At 38.9% G+C, this 16,468-nt stretch overlaps 3 protein-coding genes across 3 annotated transcripts in view; 1 reads left to right on the top strand and 2 right to left on the bottom strand.

Annotated features, from left to right (window-relative positions):
* Positions 1 to 16,468, top strand: part of LOC133979436 (uncharacterized) — a 1,726,912-nt gene that overhangs the window by 1,184,502 nt on the left and 525,942 nt on the right. The gene's annotated exons all lie outside the window — the stretch shown is intronic.
* LOC133978737 (trichohyalin-like) overlaps positions 1 to 16,468 on the bottom strand; it is an 81,331-nt gene that overhangs the window by 63,785 nt on the left and 1,078 nt on the right. The window contains exon 3 of the mRNA XM_062417040.1: positions 8,449 to 8,508. Coding sequence (XP_062273024.1) covers positions 8,449 to 8,508 — 60 coding nt within the window. The remainder of the gene's footprint in view (positions 1 to 8,448; positions 8,509 to 16,468) is intronic.
* Positions 1,719 to 7,893, bottom strand: LOC133978738 (axoneme-associated protein mst101(2)-like). The gene is made up of 3 exons (XM_062417041.1): positions 7,680 to 7,893; positions 7,394 to 7,450; positions 1,719 to 5,091 (listed from the first exon to the last, which is right to left on the bottom strand). Exons 1-3 carry the CDS (start codon positions 7,891 to 7,893, stop codon positions 1,736 to 1,738), a joined length of 3,627 nt encoding a protein of 1,208 aa, XP_062273025.1. The 3' UTR covers positions 1,719 to 1,735.

Below are 16,468 nucleotides of genomic sequence, written 5' to 3'. Positions count from 1 at the left end.
TTCACAACTAATGTCTCACTGACTCTACAGCACCATCTGGTGGCGGAATTTATACAACGCTTAACTCATGAATGAACCGCAATGCAAATTAATCCATTAAATGAACTAAATTACACACAAAATACAAAACAGAAGTTTTTGGTTAACATACAAGTAAAGACAGAGATCACAGTAGGTTTTATTTAACCCTGTCAAAGAAAACATACATTACATAACAAAACAAATGCATTTCTCATAAACTCCTGATGCTGCTGACAACAGTTAATGTTGAACAATGAAACTGTGTTTCTCTAAGATAAACTTGTGGGGTTTTTGTGAGTAATTTAGTTCATTTAATGAATTAATTTGCATTGCAGTTAGTTTATTTATGAGTTAAGCGTTGTATAAATTCCGCCACCAGGTGGTGCTGTAGAGTCAGTAAGAAATTAGTTGTGAAAATGTATTAATCGTATTTGTCAGGATTTACTTTTCGAACACTGTGTAAGTATAGCAGGGATATCAGGAGTTACTTGGATGATACGATCAATGAAATAGAGAAATAAATGTAGAGGTGAATGAAGAGGAGAATCAGATAAAACAAACTTCCTTCCACAGTGTCTCCTGTGCAGGTAGAAACAAACCTGTCAGCTCTGTTCTGCTTCATCAGTTTATCTGTGTGAAGAGTCTGTTTGACTTCAGCATTAAACATCAGTCCACACTGAACTACAGAGAAAACACTTTATTCATCTTTCTGCAACAATTAACAAACACACCAAAGATCAAATACAGAAAATATGATTTAACATTAATATGAATGATGTCTTAATCTGATGTGTTTCATTAAGCATTCATTTTTAAAGTGTTAATCGTCTATAATGAACATTTTCATTACTTTGATTTATCTGATGAGCAGTTTAAATGATATTCATGCTTGTTTAATATTTGCTGTGATATTTTTAATTTCACTGATTGATATTACAAACATCATATTCATTAAGCTGCTGAACTTCCTCAGTAAGATGTTTAACTTGTTGTTTTTAACTAATCAAACAACAAATTAGGGAAAAAACATCAAAAATACAATAATTTCTAAAAAAGAACAAAATACAAAAACAAAAAAACAAAACAGTGTGTAGGGAGTATGCAGCTCACACTATCTCTACCATATTATTATGATTTTACAAAACTTGATAAACAGACACAGAAAAAGATCCTGAATGTTGCAGATTCAGCAGTTATTGTCAGTGATTCAGACCTGCAGCAGGTGTACATATAGGTGCAAGAATATAATTTATATATATTCTTCTGTTTGCACCTATATGTACACTTGAGTATTAGTTACTTAAGTATTAGATGGCATTGGCACATCATGTGACTGTCAGGTGACCATGGCCTTTTGTGTATTTAAGACTTTCTAGTTGATTTTTAGTCTGAAGCATTGAGCTTGAAAAGTCACATTTTTGATATCCTAACAAATACCTGCATTGGGAGCTGCAGTGTGCAGACTGATTAACTGTGTTGGTGTATTTTCAAGAGAGAAAATGTACTTTGAAAGCTGTATTTTATTAGAAAGAGAACTGATCACTGTTTGTGGGTCTGGATGGAGGATGTGACCCAGATCACAGTGAACGTGACATTTCCTGGTAGATTCGAATCTTTCATTTTGTACTAAACTGTGTAAAACTGTAAAAAATCTCTTCTGATATTAATCTGTAAATTGTGTTTTTTTTTTTTTTAAATTTAGGCTGCATCTCAGCTATAATATACTGCACATGGAACTGTCAGTTTCCTTCACAAGTGTTCGCATCAAGTCACTTAATTCGTTTTCTTTTTCAATTTCATTTTTTCCCATTTCCTTTTCCTGTGTTTTCAGTAAATCAATGATTCTTTCCAGATTCCCTCTGGTTTTGGTCAGACAGCGCGCTAACTGAGTGAGTTGTCGTTGGTATTTTTCCTCCCACTCTTTTATTTGTTTCTTGTTGAATTCATTGACCTCTTCAGCTTTCTTTCTGGCTTCATCTTCATATGTGTTCTTCACATTCTCCAGTTGTTTCTTATAGTTCTCCTCTAATTTTTTTCTCTTTTTCTCCTCTTGTTTTCTTATGATTTGCTCTTCGTCTTTTCTTTTCTTTTTATTTTCTTCTCTTTCCTGTTCATATTCTTCTTGGAGCTTTTTTATTCTTCTCTGTTCCTCCTGTCGTCTCTGTTCATCTTCATGATTTCTTTTCTCACACATTTCTTTTTGTTTCTTCTCCCAGTTCTCTCGTTCTTTTCTCATCTCTTCTCTGTTCTCCATCAGCTTTTTATTAATCGTATCTTTTTCTTCTGATTCTGATTTTATCTTTTTCTCCAAAGCTGCAAGTTTCTGTTCCCTTTCCTTTTGCTGAATTTCTTCCTGTTCTCTCCTCTTCTTGTCTTCTTCTTGTCTCTCTTCCTGTTCTTTCTTTCTCTGTTCTCGTTCTTTCCTAATCTTTTCCTTCATTTCCTGTTCATATTCTGCTTGGAGCTTTTTTATTTTTCTCTTCTCCTCCTGTCGCCTCTGTTCATATTCTTGCTTTCGTTTGTCCCACATTTCTTTTTGTTTATTTTCCCAGTCCTCTCGTTCTTTTCTCATCTTTTCTCTGCTTTCCATCAGTTTTTTATCAATTATTTCTTTTTCTTCTGATTCTGATTGTATATTTTTCTCCAAAGCTTTATATTTCTGTTCCCACTGCTGTCGTTGCTTTTCTTCCTCCCTTTTCCTCTTCTTGTCTTCTTCCTCTCTCTCTTCCTGTTCTTTCTTTCTCTCTTTTCGTTCTTTCTGAATCTTTTCTTCCTTTTCCTGTTCATATTCATCTTGAAGCTTTTTTATTCTTCTCTCCTCCTCCTGTCGTCTATGTTCAGCTTCTTGCTTTCGTTTCTCCCACATTTCTTGTTGTTTCTTCTCCCAGTCCTCTCGTTCTTTTCTCATCTCTTCTCTGCTCTCCATCAGCTTTTTATCAATGATTTCTTTTTCTTCTGATTCTGTCTTCATCTTTTTCTCCAAAGCTGCAAGTTCCTGTTCCCACTGCTGTCGCTGAATTTCTTCCTCCCTTTTCCTCTTCTTGTCTTCTTCTTCTCTCTCTTCCTGTTCTTTCTTTCTCTCTTCTCGCTCTTTCTGAATCTTTTCTTCCTTTTCCTGAAGTTGTTTCTCTCTCAGTTCTCTTTCCTGTTCAATCTCTGCTCTCTGTTCTTCTATTTGTCTTTTCGTTGCCTCCATTTCTTCTTCATGTTTCCTTTTAAGTTCCTTCCTCTCTTTCTTCATCTCTTCTTCCTTCTCCTTCAGGATCTTCTCCACTTCCTTCTTTATTGCTGCCTCGGCCTCTTGCAGCATCTCACTGGTGAAGCAGCTGCCGCCATTTTTCTTCACCATGGAGTCAATCTTGTTTATCAGCTCACTGACTTGTGTGCGGTTTTGTTTATCATAGTTATTAAACACATGGTATCTTCCTCCACAGTCAGCAATCAGCTTCTTAAAGGATTCATCACATTCCTTCTCTTTGTATTCTTCAATGGACTGGTCATCATGCTGCAGTTTGTCTCCTCCTGTTAAAAGAATGATGGTGAACTTTTCTGAATCCTTTCCAAAGGCATCCTTGATGTGTTTTAATGTCTCCTTCTCTTCTGCTGTGAATCTGCCAATCTGTAACACCAACAGGAAGACATGTGGTCCTGGAGCCAGAAGACTGATGCATTTCACCATCTCCTCATTAACCTCTTCATTGGACAAGTTTGTGTCAAACAGACCAGGAGTGTCGACCACAACGACACGACGACCATCCACTTCACTCTGTTCTTTCTGACACTGTTTGGTGACTGATGTTTGACTTGATTTGGCTTCAAACTTTTTTCTTCCCAGAATGGTGTTTCCTGAAGAACTCTTTCCACTGCCAGTCTTCCCTATCAGAGCAATCCTGAGACACTCTGAGCTCTGCTCTTGAGTGATTTTGTTCTTGTTTTTCAGCTTCTCAAGTTCAGCTTGTTGTTTTATGACTTTTTCCATCTGGGCATGTGCAAAGGTCTCTGTTGTATAGCAACATGGTTTATTTTCAGATTGTCTCATCTTCTCCACAGTATCCAACACCTCAGAGATCTGCTGCTTGTTCTTGATGTTGAGAACAACATATCTTCCTCCACAGCTCTGACAGAGCTCCTGGATCTCTTTGTTCTTTCTTATTAAATCATCAACAGCTGGAGCTGTAGGATCTGACTCCACAGTGAACAGAATCATGGTGAAGTCATTGACTCGAGAGCTGAATGTGTTCTGGATGGTTATTAACTCTCCCTTGTCTTCATCAGTGAGGGAATCGACAGGTAGGACCAGGATGAAGGCATGGACACCCTCAGGATCACAGAGGGAGATACACCTGAATGATTCCTTCATCACTGCCTCCTGAGGTTCTCCATACAAGGCAGGCAGCTCCACCAGAGAAACCCAACATCCACACACCTCTCCCTGATGTTTAACACACTCTGATGAGCTGGAGACCGAATGAAGCTCTGTCTGACCTAAAATGGCCTTGGCTGCTGAAGTCTTCCCTGCTCCTCTCCTCCCACACAGAACCAGGTTTAAAGACTTTGGTCTTCTGGTCTGTTCAGTGAAGGTGAGAAAGGTTTCTCTGTTTTGATGAACAATGTTCTCAATCTTCTCCATTAACTGTTTGTGGTCATCTTCAAACATGTTGTAATATCTTCCTCCACAGTCTTTAATCAGCTGATTCACAGTGAAACTTGTTGCTTTCTCCTTGTGTGTGATGATGACCATGGAGTGTTTAAAAGCATCTCGACCAAACAAACTCAGGATGAACTGCAGTCTTTTTTTGTCATCACTGAACTGAGAATGTTTCACTAACAGCAGCAGAACATTTGGTCCAGAGAAGCACAGATTTATGCACCTTTTCACTTCTTCTCTCACTGTCTGCTTAGACTGACTGAAGATATCTGCAGTTTTTACTACAGTCAATGGTTTTCCTCTCCACTCTCCACAGGCGGGATTTTTTTGGCAATGAAATTCTTCATTCCCAGTAATGAAGTTACCAAGTTTTATCTTTCTGTCTTCTCTTTTCCCCACCAGCACAATCCTCAGTGTAGAGACTGAAAAACAACAAGGAGAATAACACATGATCACAGATCAGATTTGGTGACATCAGTCGACCTAAATTCAGCCTTTAAGACACAGCAGGTATTTATCAATGATGAAAAAAACTGCTATAGACAAATCCAAGTTACAGGACGAGTAACCATCATTGTGGTGTTACAAATATTACTGTAATGTATCCTGTATGTATCTTTGTCATCAATTATAGATGAGTGTATATATGTATACTGTATGTTCATGTGTTCTTTTTGATGCATTAATTTAAGATAAGATAAGATAAGATATTCCTTTATTAGTCCCACAATTAATTTAATTTAATCCTGAGGCCCCCCGGCCCCCCCGGGGTCTCCTACCGGTGGGACGTGCCCTGAACACCTCACCAGGGAGGCGTCCGAGAGGCATCCTAACTAGATGCCCGAGCCACCTCATCTGGCTCCTCTCAACGCGGAGGAGCAGCGGGTCTACTCCGAGCTCCTCCCGGATGACTGAGCTTCTCACCCTATCTCTAAGGGAGAGCCCAGCCCCCCTACGGAGGAAGCTCATTTCAGCCGCTTGTACCCGCGATCTCGTTCTTTCGGTCACTACCCAAAGCTCATTACCATAGGTGAGGGTAGGAACGAAGATCGACTGGTAAATCGGAGGCAATGCCTTTTCGGCTCAGCTCCCTCTTCACCACAACGGATCCGTGCAGAGTCCGCATTACTGCAGACGCCGCACCGATCCGTCTGTCGATCTCCCGCTCCATCCTTCCCTCACTCGTGAACAAGACCCCAAGGTACTTGAACTCCTCCACTTGGTGCAGGATCTCATCCCCGACCCGGAGAGTGCCCTCCACCCTTTTCCAGCTGAGGACCATGGACTCGGATATGGAGGTGCTGATTCTCATCCCGGCCGCTTCACACTCGGCGGCGAACCGATCCAGTGAGAGTTGGAGGTCACGGTCTGATGAAGCCAACAGGACCACATCATCCGCAAAAAGCAGTGACCAAATCCTGAGGTCACCAAACCGGACCCCCTTAACGACCTGGCTGCGCCTAGAAATCCTGTCCATAAAAATTATGAACAGGATCGGTGACATGGGCAGCCCTGGCGGAGTCCAACCCTCACTGGAAACAAGTCCGACTTATTACCGGCAATGCGGACCAAGCTCTGACACCGGTCATACAGGGAACGTCGGCCCGTATCAGGGGGTCCGATACCCTGTACTCCCGGAGAACCCCCCACAGGACTCCCCGAGGGACACGGTGGAATGCCTTCTCAAAGTCCACAAAACACATGTGGACTGGTTGGGCAAACTCCCATGCACCCTCAAGGATCCTGCAGAGGGTGTAGAGCTGGTCCACAATTCCACGACCCGGATATGTACTCTAAAAGTGAATTCCTATACTGGAGAACAAAATTATGTGCTAAACTGGTGATAAAGAGACACTGAGGCTTAAAATGAGCTGCATGAGTTGTACCTTTACCAAACAGACACTGATGTCATAAATCTCATCACAGTTAAACAGAACATTATCATTAAATAATTGATATCCATCAATTTCCAGACAAACTAATATTTACCTTTAATTTCTGAAAGAAATCTGAGAGGAGTCATGTTTTAAAAAAGGAAATGTCCAATATCATCAAGTGTTTAGTTTCTCAAGCGGCTCATTTCACCAGTGTAATCTCACATACAAAGAAATAACAAGACTAAATGTTAAAATGTATTATTATTCTTGCTTATTGTTATATTTTAAAAGTTATAAAAGCAGCATGAAGTGCATTGTATTATTTAGGACTGTAAGCAAACAGTCAGGAGGTGTAAAAGTAAACTAGGATCTCTTTAAAGCTTTGTCACCTTTTGTGTAATAAACTATTACAACACTCTGAATGTCTTCATGGAGAAACTGTGTGAAAGTGTGCACTGTTATCCACATGTACAGTTCATCATGTGGAGACTACAAAGACACAAAAGAGTTGTAGTAGATCAGGGAGGCAGAGTGATGCAGCTGGAGGCTACAGGCTGAACTGACAGGTTGAGTAGAGGTAGTTGGATTGATCTCTCATTAAGAAAATATTGATTAGGGATTTTATTTAACCTCTGCTGTTTTAAGATAGTGGTACCCCTGTATGTTAAATAACAAGTCAGTAAACAGACAACAGTGCTTTTTAGGAACATCTCCAGCTGGAGGACAAAGCTCAGCTGTTACACTAACAAGGATAATTTGAGATTCAATCAGATGGATGCAGTTGATCAGTTTCAAATAAAACATTATAATAATAACACAGTATTAGGTCTGAATGTAATTTACTTACACTGGCTGACTGAACATTCAGGTGGTGATGGAGTGTGTGATGTCTGAGGCCTCAACCCTGTGAAAAGATAAAAACATAAATTACAGAGCATCAACTTCATCTTATAGATGAGTAATACACATGATAATAATTAGTAAGTTTACTCACTGTTGAAAGTGTTTTTTGCTGGACCCAATAGATATTTCGACCCTGTAAAAAATAAATTTAAACCAAAATAACTCTTAACTTATTGTTCAAACTTCATCACAGATCATTTGTATTCAGTATAAAATGTTCCTGAACTCACCAGCAGCTTTAACAGCATCCAAGTTGGTCATGGTTGTTTTCTCTTGTTTCAGGTTTCCATGTTCACTTGGTAAAACAGATGCTGCTTCCTTAAATACTTCACACTTCACATGATCTCCATCGTTTTCATTCACAATTTGGTCCATGATCTCTAACAGCTCTGGACGTTCAAGGTTCTTCTGCCAAAATAACTTGGATCTACATTTTCTGATCATGTCTCCTAACTGTGGATGTTTCTCATATTTCTCCATCAAACCTGAACTCTCTTCTCTTTGTGTTGATATCAGAATCACTGAATGATCAAATGATCGATCGCAGAGTTTAAGGATTGATTGTAGACTATTCTTGTGATGCTCAGTGAAGTCTTCAGGCTGTAGAACCAGCAGGAACACATGAGGTCCAGGATCAGAGAGTCTCACACAGGTTTCTACATGTTCTGTCAGTTTGTGTTCAGAGATGTTTAGATGCAGCAGATCTGGTGTGTTGATGAGAGTTATTATTTTCTCCTTCAACTGTCCACTGACTCTCAAACACTGATCTAATTCTTTCTCAGGGTCGAACACAGTCTCTCCCAGTATGAAGTTCCCCACTGAACTCCTCTCAGACCAGCTGTTCCCCAGTAGAACAACCCTCAGCTCAGACACTGATGAAAAGTGAAAAGTGATTTAAATCTTATTATTGTAATAATATTTTCTATCAGTCTTATAACTGTGGTATTTAGTTTCTTAAATCACCAACCCTGAATAAACTCTAACCCAATAAACACTCACTCAGAGGTGGCAGATATTCAAAGCTGCTTCTGCTCTCCCTGGATGGTACATCACCTGTGACTGTAAGAAAACAGAAATATACAAATTAATTCTTTATTTTATTCACATCCATTCTCTAATGGGTCTGCTGGGGACACTAACAATACCATTGTTCAGTTTTGCAGTGATGACTGCTGTCTTCTGGTCTCAAAGATATTTTCATCCAGATTATACATTTATCATTGAAGGCCAGGTGCCCCCCCCCCCCCCCCCCCCCCCCCACTACTGTAGGAATGCACTTGGTTGATATTCATTTTATACTCGTGGAATTGTTTTCTTATCCAAAACGAACATTTTACTGTGATTTGATATTTGCCGCTTCACTGTCATTACTCAAGGTGCACTGAATTTAATTGTTTTTAAAGTTATTGTCTTATTTTATTATTTTACTGTAGGAATTTCTGCTTTTCTTCTGTGCACTTGAACGCGACATCTGAGGGGAAGCAATGTATGCTACTGTCTCTGGACTCATGGTAAGTAGATCTGAGTTAAGCTCTGCTAAAATACTTGTTGCCATATTTGTGGAAATAAACTCCTGACAACACTAACCAATGTTCTGTGATGATGTTGGGTGGTTGAAATGTTTGTGGAGGGTAACTTTAAAAATGTATCCTGATACAGTTACTAGTTACCTGTTAATGTAGTCAGTAAAGTAATCCAAGTACCATAATATTAAAGTAATGTAACTTGATTACTTTCCATTACTTTAGGATTACTGCAATACCAAATATGTAATAATAAAAACACAGGGCACAAAAATGCAAAATGGCCACTTTCTATGCAAATAAAACCATGTAATTGACAAAGACCAGCGCAAATTGCCACAAGCAGTTAGGGCAGAGATATTAGTCAGTGTTTCCCACAGAAGTTTTGAGAGAATATGGTGGTGATGTCTCAGTCTGACCCTCTAGGAGGGTAGAACATTTTGTACATTTTAAAGTCAAATACATCATTCTGCTGCACTCTGAGAGCAACATTAAGAGGTTATATCTAAAAGAAAAAAAAGTGTTGTGCTTTAGTAATTGAACTACTGGTATGAATGACGATGACACCTCATAGCACAAGTAATAAAATTTCACTCCATTTAATTTTCCAATCAAACAATAAAAAAAGACCAATGCCCATATTTCCTCTGTGAAACAAAGAAAGCAGAAGTGATTATCTAAGTTTAACTAGTTAATTACTTATGAACATATAAAAAACAGTTTCAGTAAATATATTTTTCTACATTGTGTTTCTTTAAATAACTAAACAAATAACTAACTGTCTGCTAATCAATAAAAGACTTCCAGATGTCTTAGAAGTGGATCAGGATCAGAGTTGATTTATTGTACAGATGGAAATAAAGAAGATCTCTCATTAATACTTTTTTTAACTGAACCAACTAAAGCAGCATAAAGCTGCTGCTGGGTTTCACATTCAGAGGTTTGAGGCTGAGCTGCAGGGTTGAGTGGAGGTGTGTGGGGAAGTTTATTTGTGCTGTTGAACGTAACCGCTGTGAAACAATCAGAAAATAACGTTTTATTGTTCTTAATGGTCAGGCTCCATCATATCTTAAAGAGCTTATAGAACCTTATGAACCTACTAGAACACTGCGCTCCCAGAACGCAGGCCTACTTGTGGTACCTAGTATCTCTAAAAGTAGAATGGGAGGCAGAGCCTTCAGTTATCAGGTTCCTCTCCTGTGGAACCATCTCCCAGATTGGGTCGGGGGGGCAGACACCCTCTCTACGTTTAAGAGTAGGCTTATAACGTTCCTTTTTGATAAAGCTTATAGTTAGGGTTCCAGCTCCTAGTTTATGCTGCTATAGGCTTAGACTGCCGGGGGACTCCCATGATGCACTGAGCTCCTCTCTCCTCCTCTCTCTCTCTCTATCGATCTATATCCATTAACATTCATGTACTATTAATGCATCAATAAGCTAAACTTCTTCCCCGGAGTTGTCTGTGCTTTCTCGTCTCACAGGTAATCTGGGCCTGTAGACGTCCGGATGACAGATTTCAGTCCCGGACCTTCAATGTGCTCTCTCTCTCTTCTCTCTTCTCTCTCTCTCTCTCCTTCCTCTCTCTCTCCTTGAGATCACTTTGTTGTGACTTGGCGGTATACAAATAAAGATTGATTGATTGATTATTTGATTGGTCTGATTTACCGGCTTTCTGACTGTCAGTGCTCCCTCTCTTCATTCACTCTCTAGCTCGCTCGACCACAGCTAACACAACAGCGTCCTGCAGCCGCTTACTGACGGAGCAACTCTGTCCTCCATTCAGTGTCCGGACCTTTTATAAAGAACAGTGAGGAGGAATAAAGTAGTAGTATTCCTGCGTTGAACAGACTCTGAGAGCAATGCAATGAGAAGGGACAGCAAACAGCTGCAGAGGCTAATGTTAGCTGCTCCTTTCCTCTGTCTCAGCGGGGCGGAGCTGAGTCCTCCATGCAGCAGAGTCAGAGACGGTGGAAAATTCAACTTCATTCTTGTCCCATATCTCCTTTGAAAATACGTTGATATGTCTTAAAAACTCAATATACCACTCAGCCCTAAAACAACGTAATGTTTTGCAGAGTGTACAAATGTTTTCAGCTCACTGAGACTGTGGAGACACAAATTAGAATATGGCGGGCCGCCACAGTTTATATAATTATTGGGAAACACTGTTAGTGCATTCAGAGAGTTGATGTTAACTGCTCTCTCTTTTTCTCTCTCTCTCTCTCTCTCTCTCTCTCTCTCTCTCTCTCTCTCTCTCTCTCTCTCTCTCTCTCTCTCTCTCTCTCTCTCTCTCTCTCTCTCTTTTGAATGATATAAAATTGATATATAATGATATAACGGAAATCTTCAGTCAGACTTTGGCCTACTTTCAGCTACTAAAAAATAAAAATGTCCTGGCAGCTCTGATGGGACCCAGGGTCCATTCATAACTTCTGCATTATTATAAACAATCCCACCTTATAAACCTGAATCTGTGTAACAGCTGATCTGTAGATGTGCAGCCGATTGATCAAGCCGGTGTTAATGAAGTTACCACTGCTGTACAGCTTGTGTAAATGCGCACAGACTTTGTCTCAGTTTGGAGACGCACTTATTGTTTCAGCTGCTGAACGAAGCTGCAGCCAGCTGTGACATACAGCCAGCAGTGTTGCTATCAGCTGCAGATTAGTGCAAAAATCTTTTGGGCATAGGCCCACAAAACGGACCAGAGAGCAGGTGCAGATATTCACGGTGCCCTTTCCACTGTGAAATCTACCCAAAGATTTTACTACCCAAATGTTGGCCGGTATGTTTAACTCTCTTACTGCAACGTGTAAAGAGACCAACATCATTTCTACTCTCCATCTGAACATAAGAAGCCTTCACAGAAACTATGACCATTACAGCCTTTTTGCACTACCACAACTTAACTATACAGAAACTTCTGCTGCTACTTCCTACATATACAAAAGTAGACTCCTGAATCTTATCTTATTTTATTTTACTGTCTATTTTTTTTTTATATTAGTAAATGTCTTATCTGTTGTGCCTGTGCACTTTATCTGTTTCACCGTGGGATAGTGAGAAAGTCTTCTCGATTCCTTTGTATGTCTTAACATGTGAAGAAATTGATAATAAAGCAGACTTTGACCAAAACAGAGTAGAGATGAGTAGATCTAGAACTGTATAATGGAAAAGCCCCACAAGGTCTCAGTTCTTATCCTCTTAGACCTAAGCACAGCTTTTGATACGATTGACCACGATATCCTAATCAATGGTTGGTCTTCTGACTGTGAGTTAAACTGGTTTAAAACATTTTATGTCAGTCTTGGAGATCATGTGTCTGAGGAACATAAAAACTCTTTGTGGTTCCACAGAAGAGCTGCCTCAGTTTATTATTATTCTCATTATGAATAGTGCTGCCACTTGGTGACATCATCAAAGAGCATAACGTTACGTACGTTACTATAGTTACGTAGATGATACACAACTGTACATCTCTGCTGAACCAAATGATGATGCTGCCATGAACTCCATTACTGCCTGCCTGCTGGTAATAAATAAAAAGATGAGCAATAACTTCTTAAAGTTAAATGAGGACAAACTGAGATCCTTCTGGTCGGCCCCAAAACTAAAAGAGAAACACTGAAAAATAATCTGGGAAATAAACTCCATGGATTAAATCTGAGGTCACAAGTCTTGGTGTTATTTTAAACTTCAAGGGCCCCACTTCAACGATCTATAGCACATGGTTTTAAGGGTGTGTCCAAATTCACTTTTTCTATTTTAACGGCAGAAAAATGGTCAATGTGGTCCAGAAGGGTCAGACTTAAGTCCCCTCAATCATCATAGGTGTATTTTGGGCGTAACACCCGGTTGACCAATCAGAGTGTCATCTCCCATTCCCTTTAATATCCAGGAGTGCTGTCACTTTGGCAGATTGCTATTATAACGGCGCATTTGTCAAGCAATGCGTTTCAATAATAAAACATGAGTTACTTTTGCTGAAAAGAAAGTTGGCTGATGAGCTGCTAACCTGATATTTCATTCATAAAAATGAAGAATATGGAGCTATAACTAACCAGTCTGATGAGTGACGGAATCTGGCATCTTTTATACTGATATTTCATCGTCCTGTTTTTCAGTTTTCTATCCTACATAGCATGGCACATATGAATAAACCACATCATCATATCTGTAGTGACTATGTCTTAAACTTCAGCCACTACTGGCTGCTAATGGCTCTGATTATTCAGACGTGTACTCAATTAACGAAGGATATTCAGTCCTCCTAAAATACCAGACAACAAGAAGGAATCATTCCTTTCTATAGAAGCTCTTTTGCCAAATTTTCAAAGTATTGTGCTGTGGAACAGTATAACTAATTTAACTAAACATGCTGAACATTATCTGAATTTAAAGAAAGTCAAAATAAATCCTTCATTTAAGCCAAACTAATCATTGTAACTAACGTTTTTCAGATTAAGAAAAGCTGATTAATGTTGTTATTATGTACTACATGTGTGTCTGTTTGTGTATAAGTGTGTTTATAAAATGATGTGTGCACAGATGTGTGTTTTTAGTCTCAGTATATTAAGGTTTTAAACTACAGTGTTTAATGTTTAATGTCACTGACTTGTGCACATTATTTTGTTAAATCATATTCATGAATCTAATGTTTTATTTCTAAGGTCAAATAAACTAATCATATTATTATATTATTGTGTAACCACCTAGCACACACACACACACACACACACACACACACACACACACACACACACACACACACACACACACACACACACACACCCACACACACACACACACACACACATACACACACACACACACCCACACACACACACACACACACATACACTTACACACACACACACACACACACACACACACACACACACACACACACACACACCTGGCTGATCTTAATTTAGCGCCACATCTTTTCTTTCTTTTCATAAACATTAATATATTTCTTACTTCATTCATAAAATATTAAATGTTTTTGAAGAATTCTCATCAGTTCAACTTACAGAAAGGGCGAGTGATGTCAGGGCTGCTTCTCCTCTGAGACTTTGAATCATCATCATCTGTAAAAACAAACCCAAAAAGACTTTGTATAAGCTTGTGGCGAAACAGAGTTTCCAGGTTCAGACTTTGTGGAAAAGCCCCACAAGTTCTCAGTTCTTATCCTCTTAGACCTAAGCACAGCTTTTGATACGATTGACCACGATATCCTAATCAATGGTTGGTCTCTCTGACAACATTTTATGTCAGTCTTGGAGATCATGTGTCTGAGGAACATGAAAACTCTTTGTGGTTCCACAGAAGAGCTGCCTCAGTTTATTATTATTGTCATTATGAATAATGCTGCCACTTGGTGACATCATCAGAGAGCATAATGTATGTTTCCATAGTTACGCAGATGATACACAACTGTACATCTCTCCTGAACCAAATGATGATGCAGCCATGAACTCCATTACTGCCTGTCTGCTGGTAATAAATAAAAAGATGAGCAATAACTTCTTAAAGTTAAATGAGGACAAACTGAGATCCTTCTGGTCGGCCCCAAAACTAAAAGAGAAACACTGAAAAATAATCTGGGAAATAATCTCCATGGATTAAATCGGAGGTCACAAGTCTTGGTGTTACTTTAGACTTCAGGGGCCCCACTTCAACGATCTATAGCACATGGTTTTAAGGGTGTGTCCAAATTCACTTTTTCTATTTTAACGGCAGAAAAACGGTCAATGTGGTCCAGAAGGGTCAGACTTAAGTCCCCTCAATCATCATAGGTGTATTTTGGGTGTAACAACCAGTTGACCAATCAGAGTGTCATCTCCCATTCCCTTTAATATCCAGGAGCGCTGTCACTTTGGCAGATTGCTATTATAACGGCGCATTTGTCAAGCAATGTGTTTCAAGAACAAAACATGAGTTACTTTTGCTGAAAAGAAAGTTGGCTGATGAGCTGCTAACCCGACATTTCATTCATAAAAATGAAGAATATGGAGCTATAACTAACCAGTCTGATGAGTGACGGAATCTGGCATCTTTTATACTGATATTTCATTGTCCTGTTTTTCAGTTTTCTATCCTACATAGCATGGCACATATGAATAAACCACATCATCATATCTGTAGTGACTATGTCCTAAACTTCAGCCACTACTGGCTGCTAATGGCTCTGATTATTCAGACGTGTACTCAATTAACGAAGGATATTCAGTCATCCTACTCAGATCAATCATCAAACATTTGTATAAGCTTGTGGGTAAACAGATTTTCCAGGTTCAGACTGTGTTGTTATATAAACCTTTAGACTTAGTTCAGGTTCCAGTTTATTTATAAAGGTTATTAATAAATGTCTCTTTCTCTCTCTGACTGTTGACTTTTACATTTAGTCACTTCATTAATCTTCAGAGAAATATCTGATTCTAAACAAGCTGTTTAAATTCATCTGATAAACATCAGAGGTGGACTGAAGTCTGATTCACATTCTAGCTAAATGTTGAAAGGTATAAATGTTTCTGTGTCTCTGAGGTATAGAAGTAAGCTTTACTCACTAACTGTCACAACATCAGATAAAAGATGAATGAATGTCATCTGACACAGAAAATCAGCTGCAGAGATTTCAGTGATTATAAGATATAGTTCTACAAAAAGCTTAATGAGTTGTTGCATTTATCTGATCCCTGATCAGTCCAGTTACTATTTTATTCTGGAAATGAATCATGTTGAGTGAAATCTCTGGAGCAAGACTACAACACAACTGCTCCACTTCCAGCATTCCTATAAATATCACTGAAGAAATAACTGAAATCTATCAAGATGTTAGACACACTGTATAAATATGAAGTTTACATTCTGCTTTAATTAAAGGATTTCATTTTTACATGATAACTTGCTTCAAGAAAGATGATTCTCTTCTCCTTGAATTAACAGTATCTTCAAAAAGTGTTTCTCTAAAAACAGCTCTTGGACAGAATGGAAGTCATCTTATAATCAATCATCTGATAGTCGGGTCATGTTAGTTTCTATCTGTAAAGTTGAATCAGACGATGGTCCAGCTGCTGCTCACTGTGTTAATAGATGATCATATTTAATTTTTTTGTCTTATTAAAATGAGTCAAAGCAGACGAGTTTCATTCAGGACTCACAGAACTGTCACATCCTGGTGTAGTTTGTGTTTTATTTTGAAAAGTTCAGTCTTTGTGTTGTTTTGCACAGTGTTTAGTCGTCTGTTGTCCGTAAACTCTGTTTTCTCTGTAAGTTAGTTCCTACTGTGTGTTCTTTGCTGCCCATGTGGCCTGAGTTATTTAGTGGGTTTTTTTCCTGAGTTGGTATATATATTTTCCAAAACTGTCTTTTTGGGTCCACCTGCTCCGCAAACTGGGACAAGATCAGAGTTTCAAAGACAGTGTTTTATTAAGACTAGAGTAAAAGTACTGCAGTATTATGAGCGATGTCGTATGCAGTATTACAGTAAAAGT

Source organism: Scomber scombrus, chromosome 4 (genome assembly GCF_963691925.1).
Source record: "Scomber scombrus chromosome 4, fScoSco1.1, whole genome shotgun sequence".
In the NCBI taxonomy this organism is placed as follows: domain Eukaryota; kingdom Metazoa; phylum Chordata; class Actinopteri; order Scombriformes; family Scombridae; genus Scomber; species Scomber scombrus.
The sequence above is the reverse complement of the archived record's forward strand: the minus strand, read 5'-3'. Positions and strand labels throughout refer to the sequence as shown.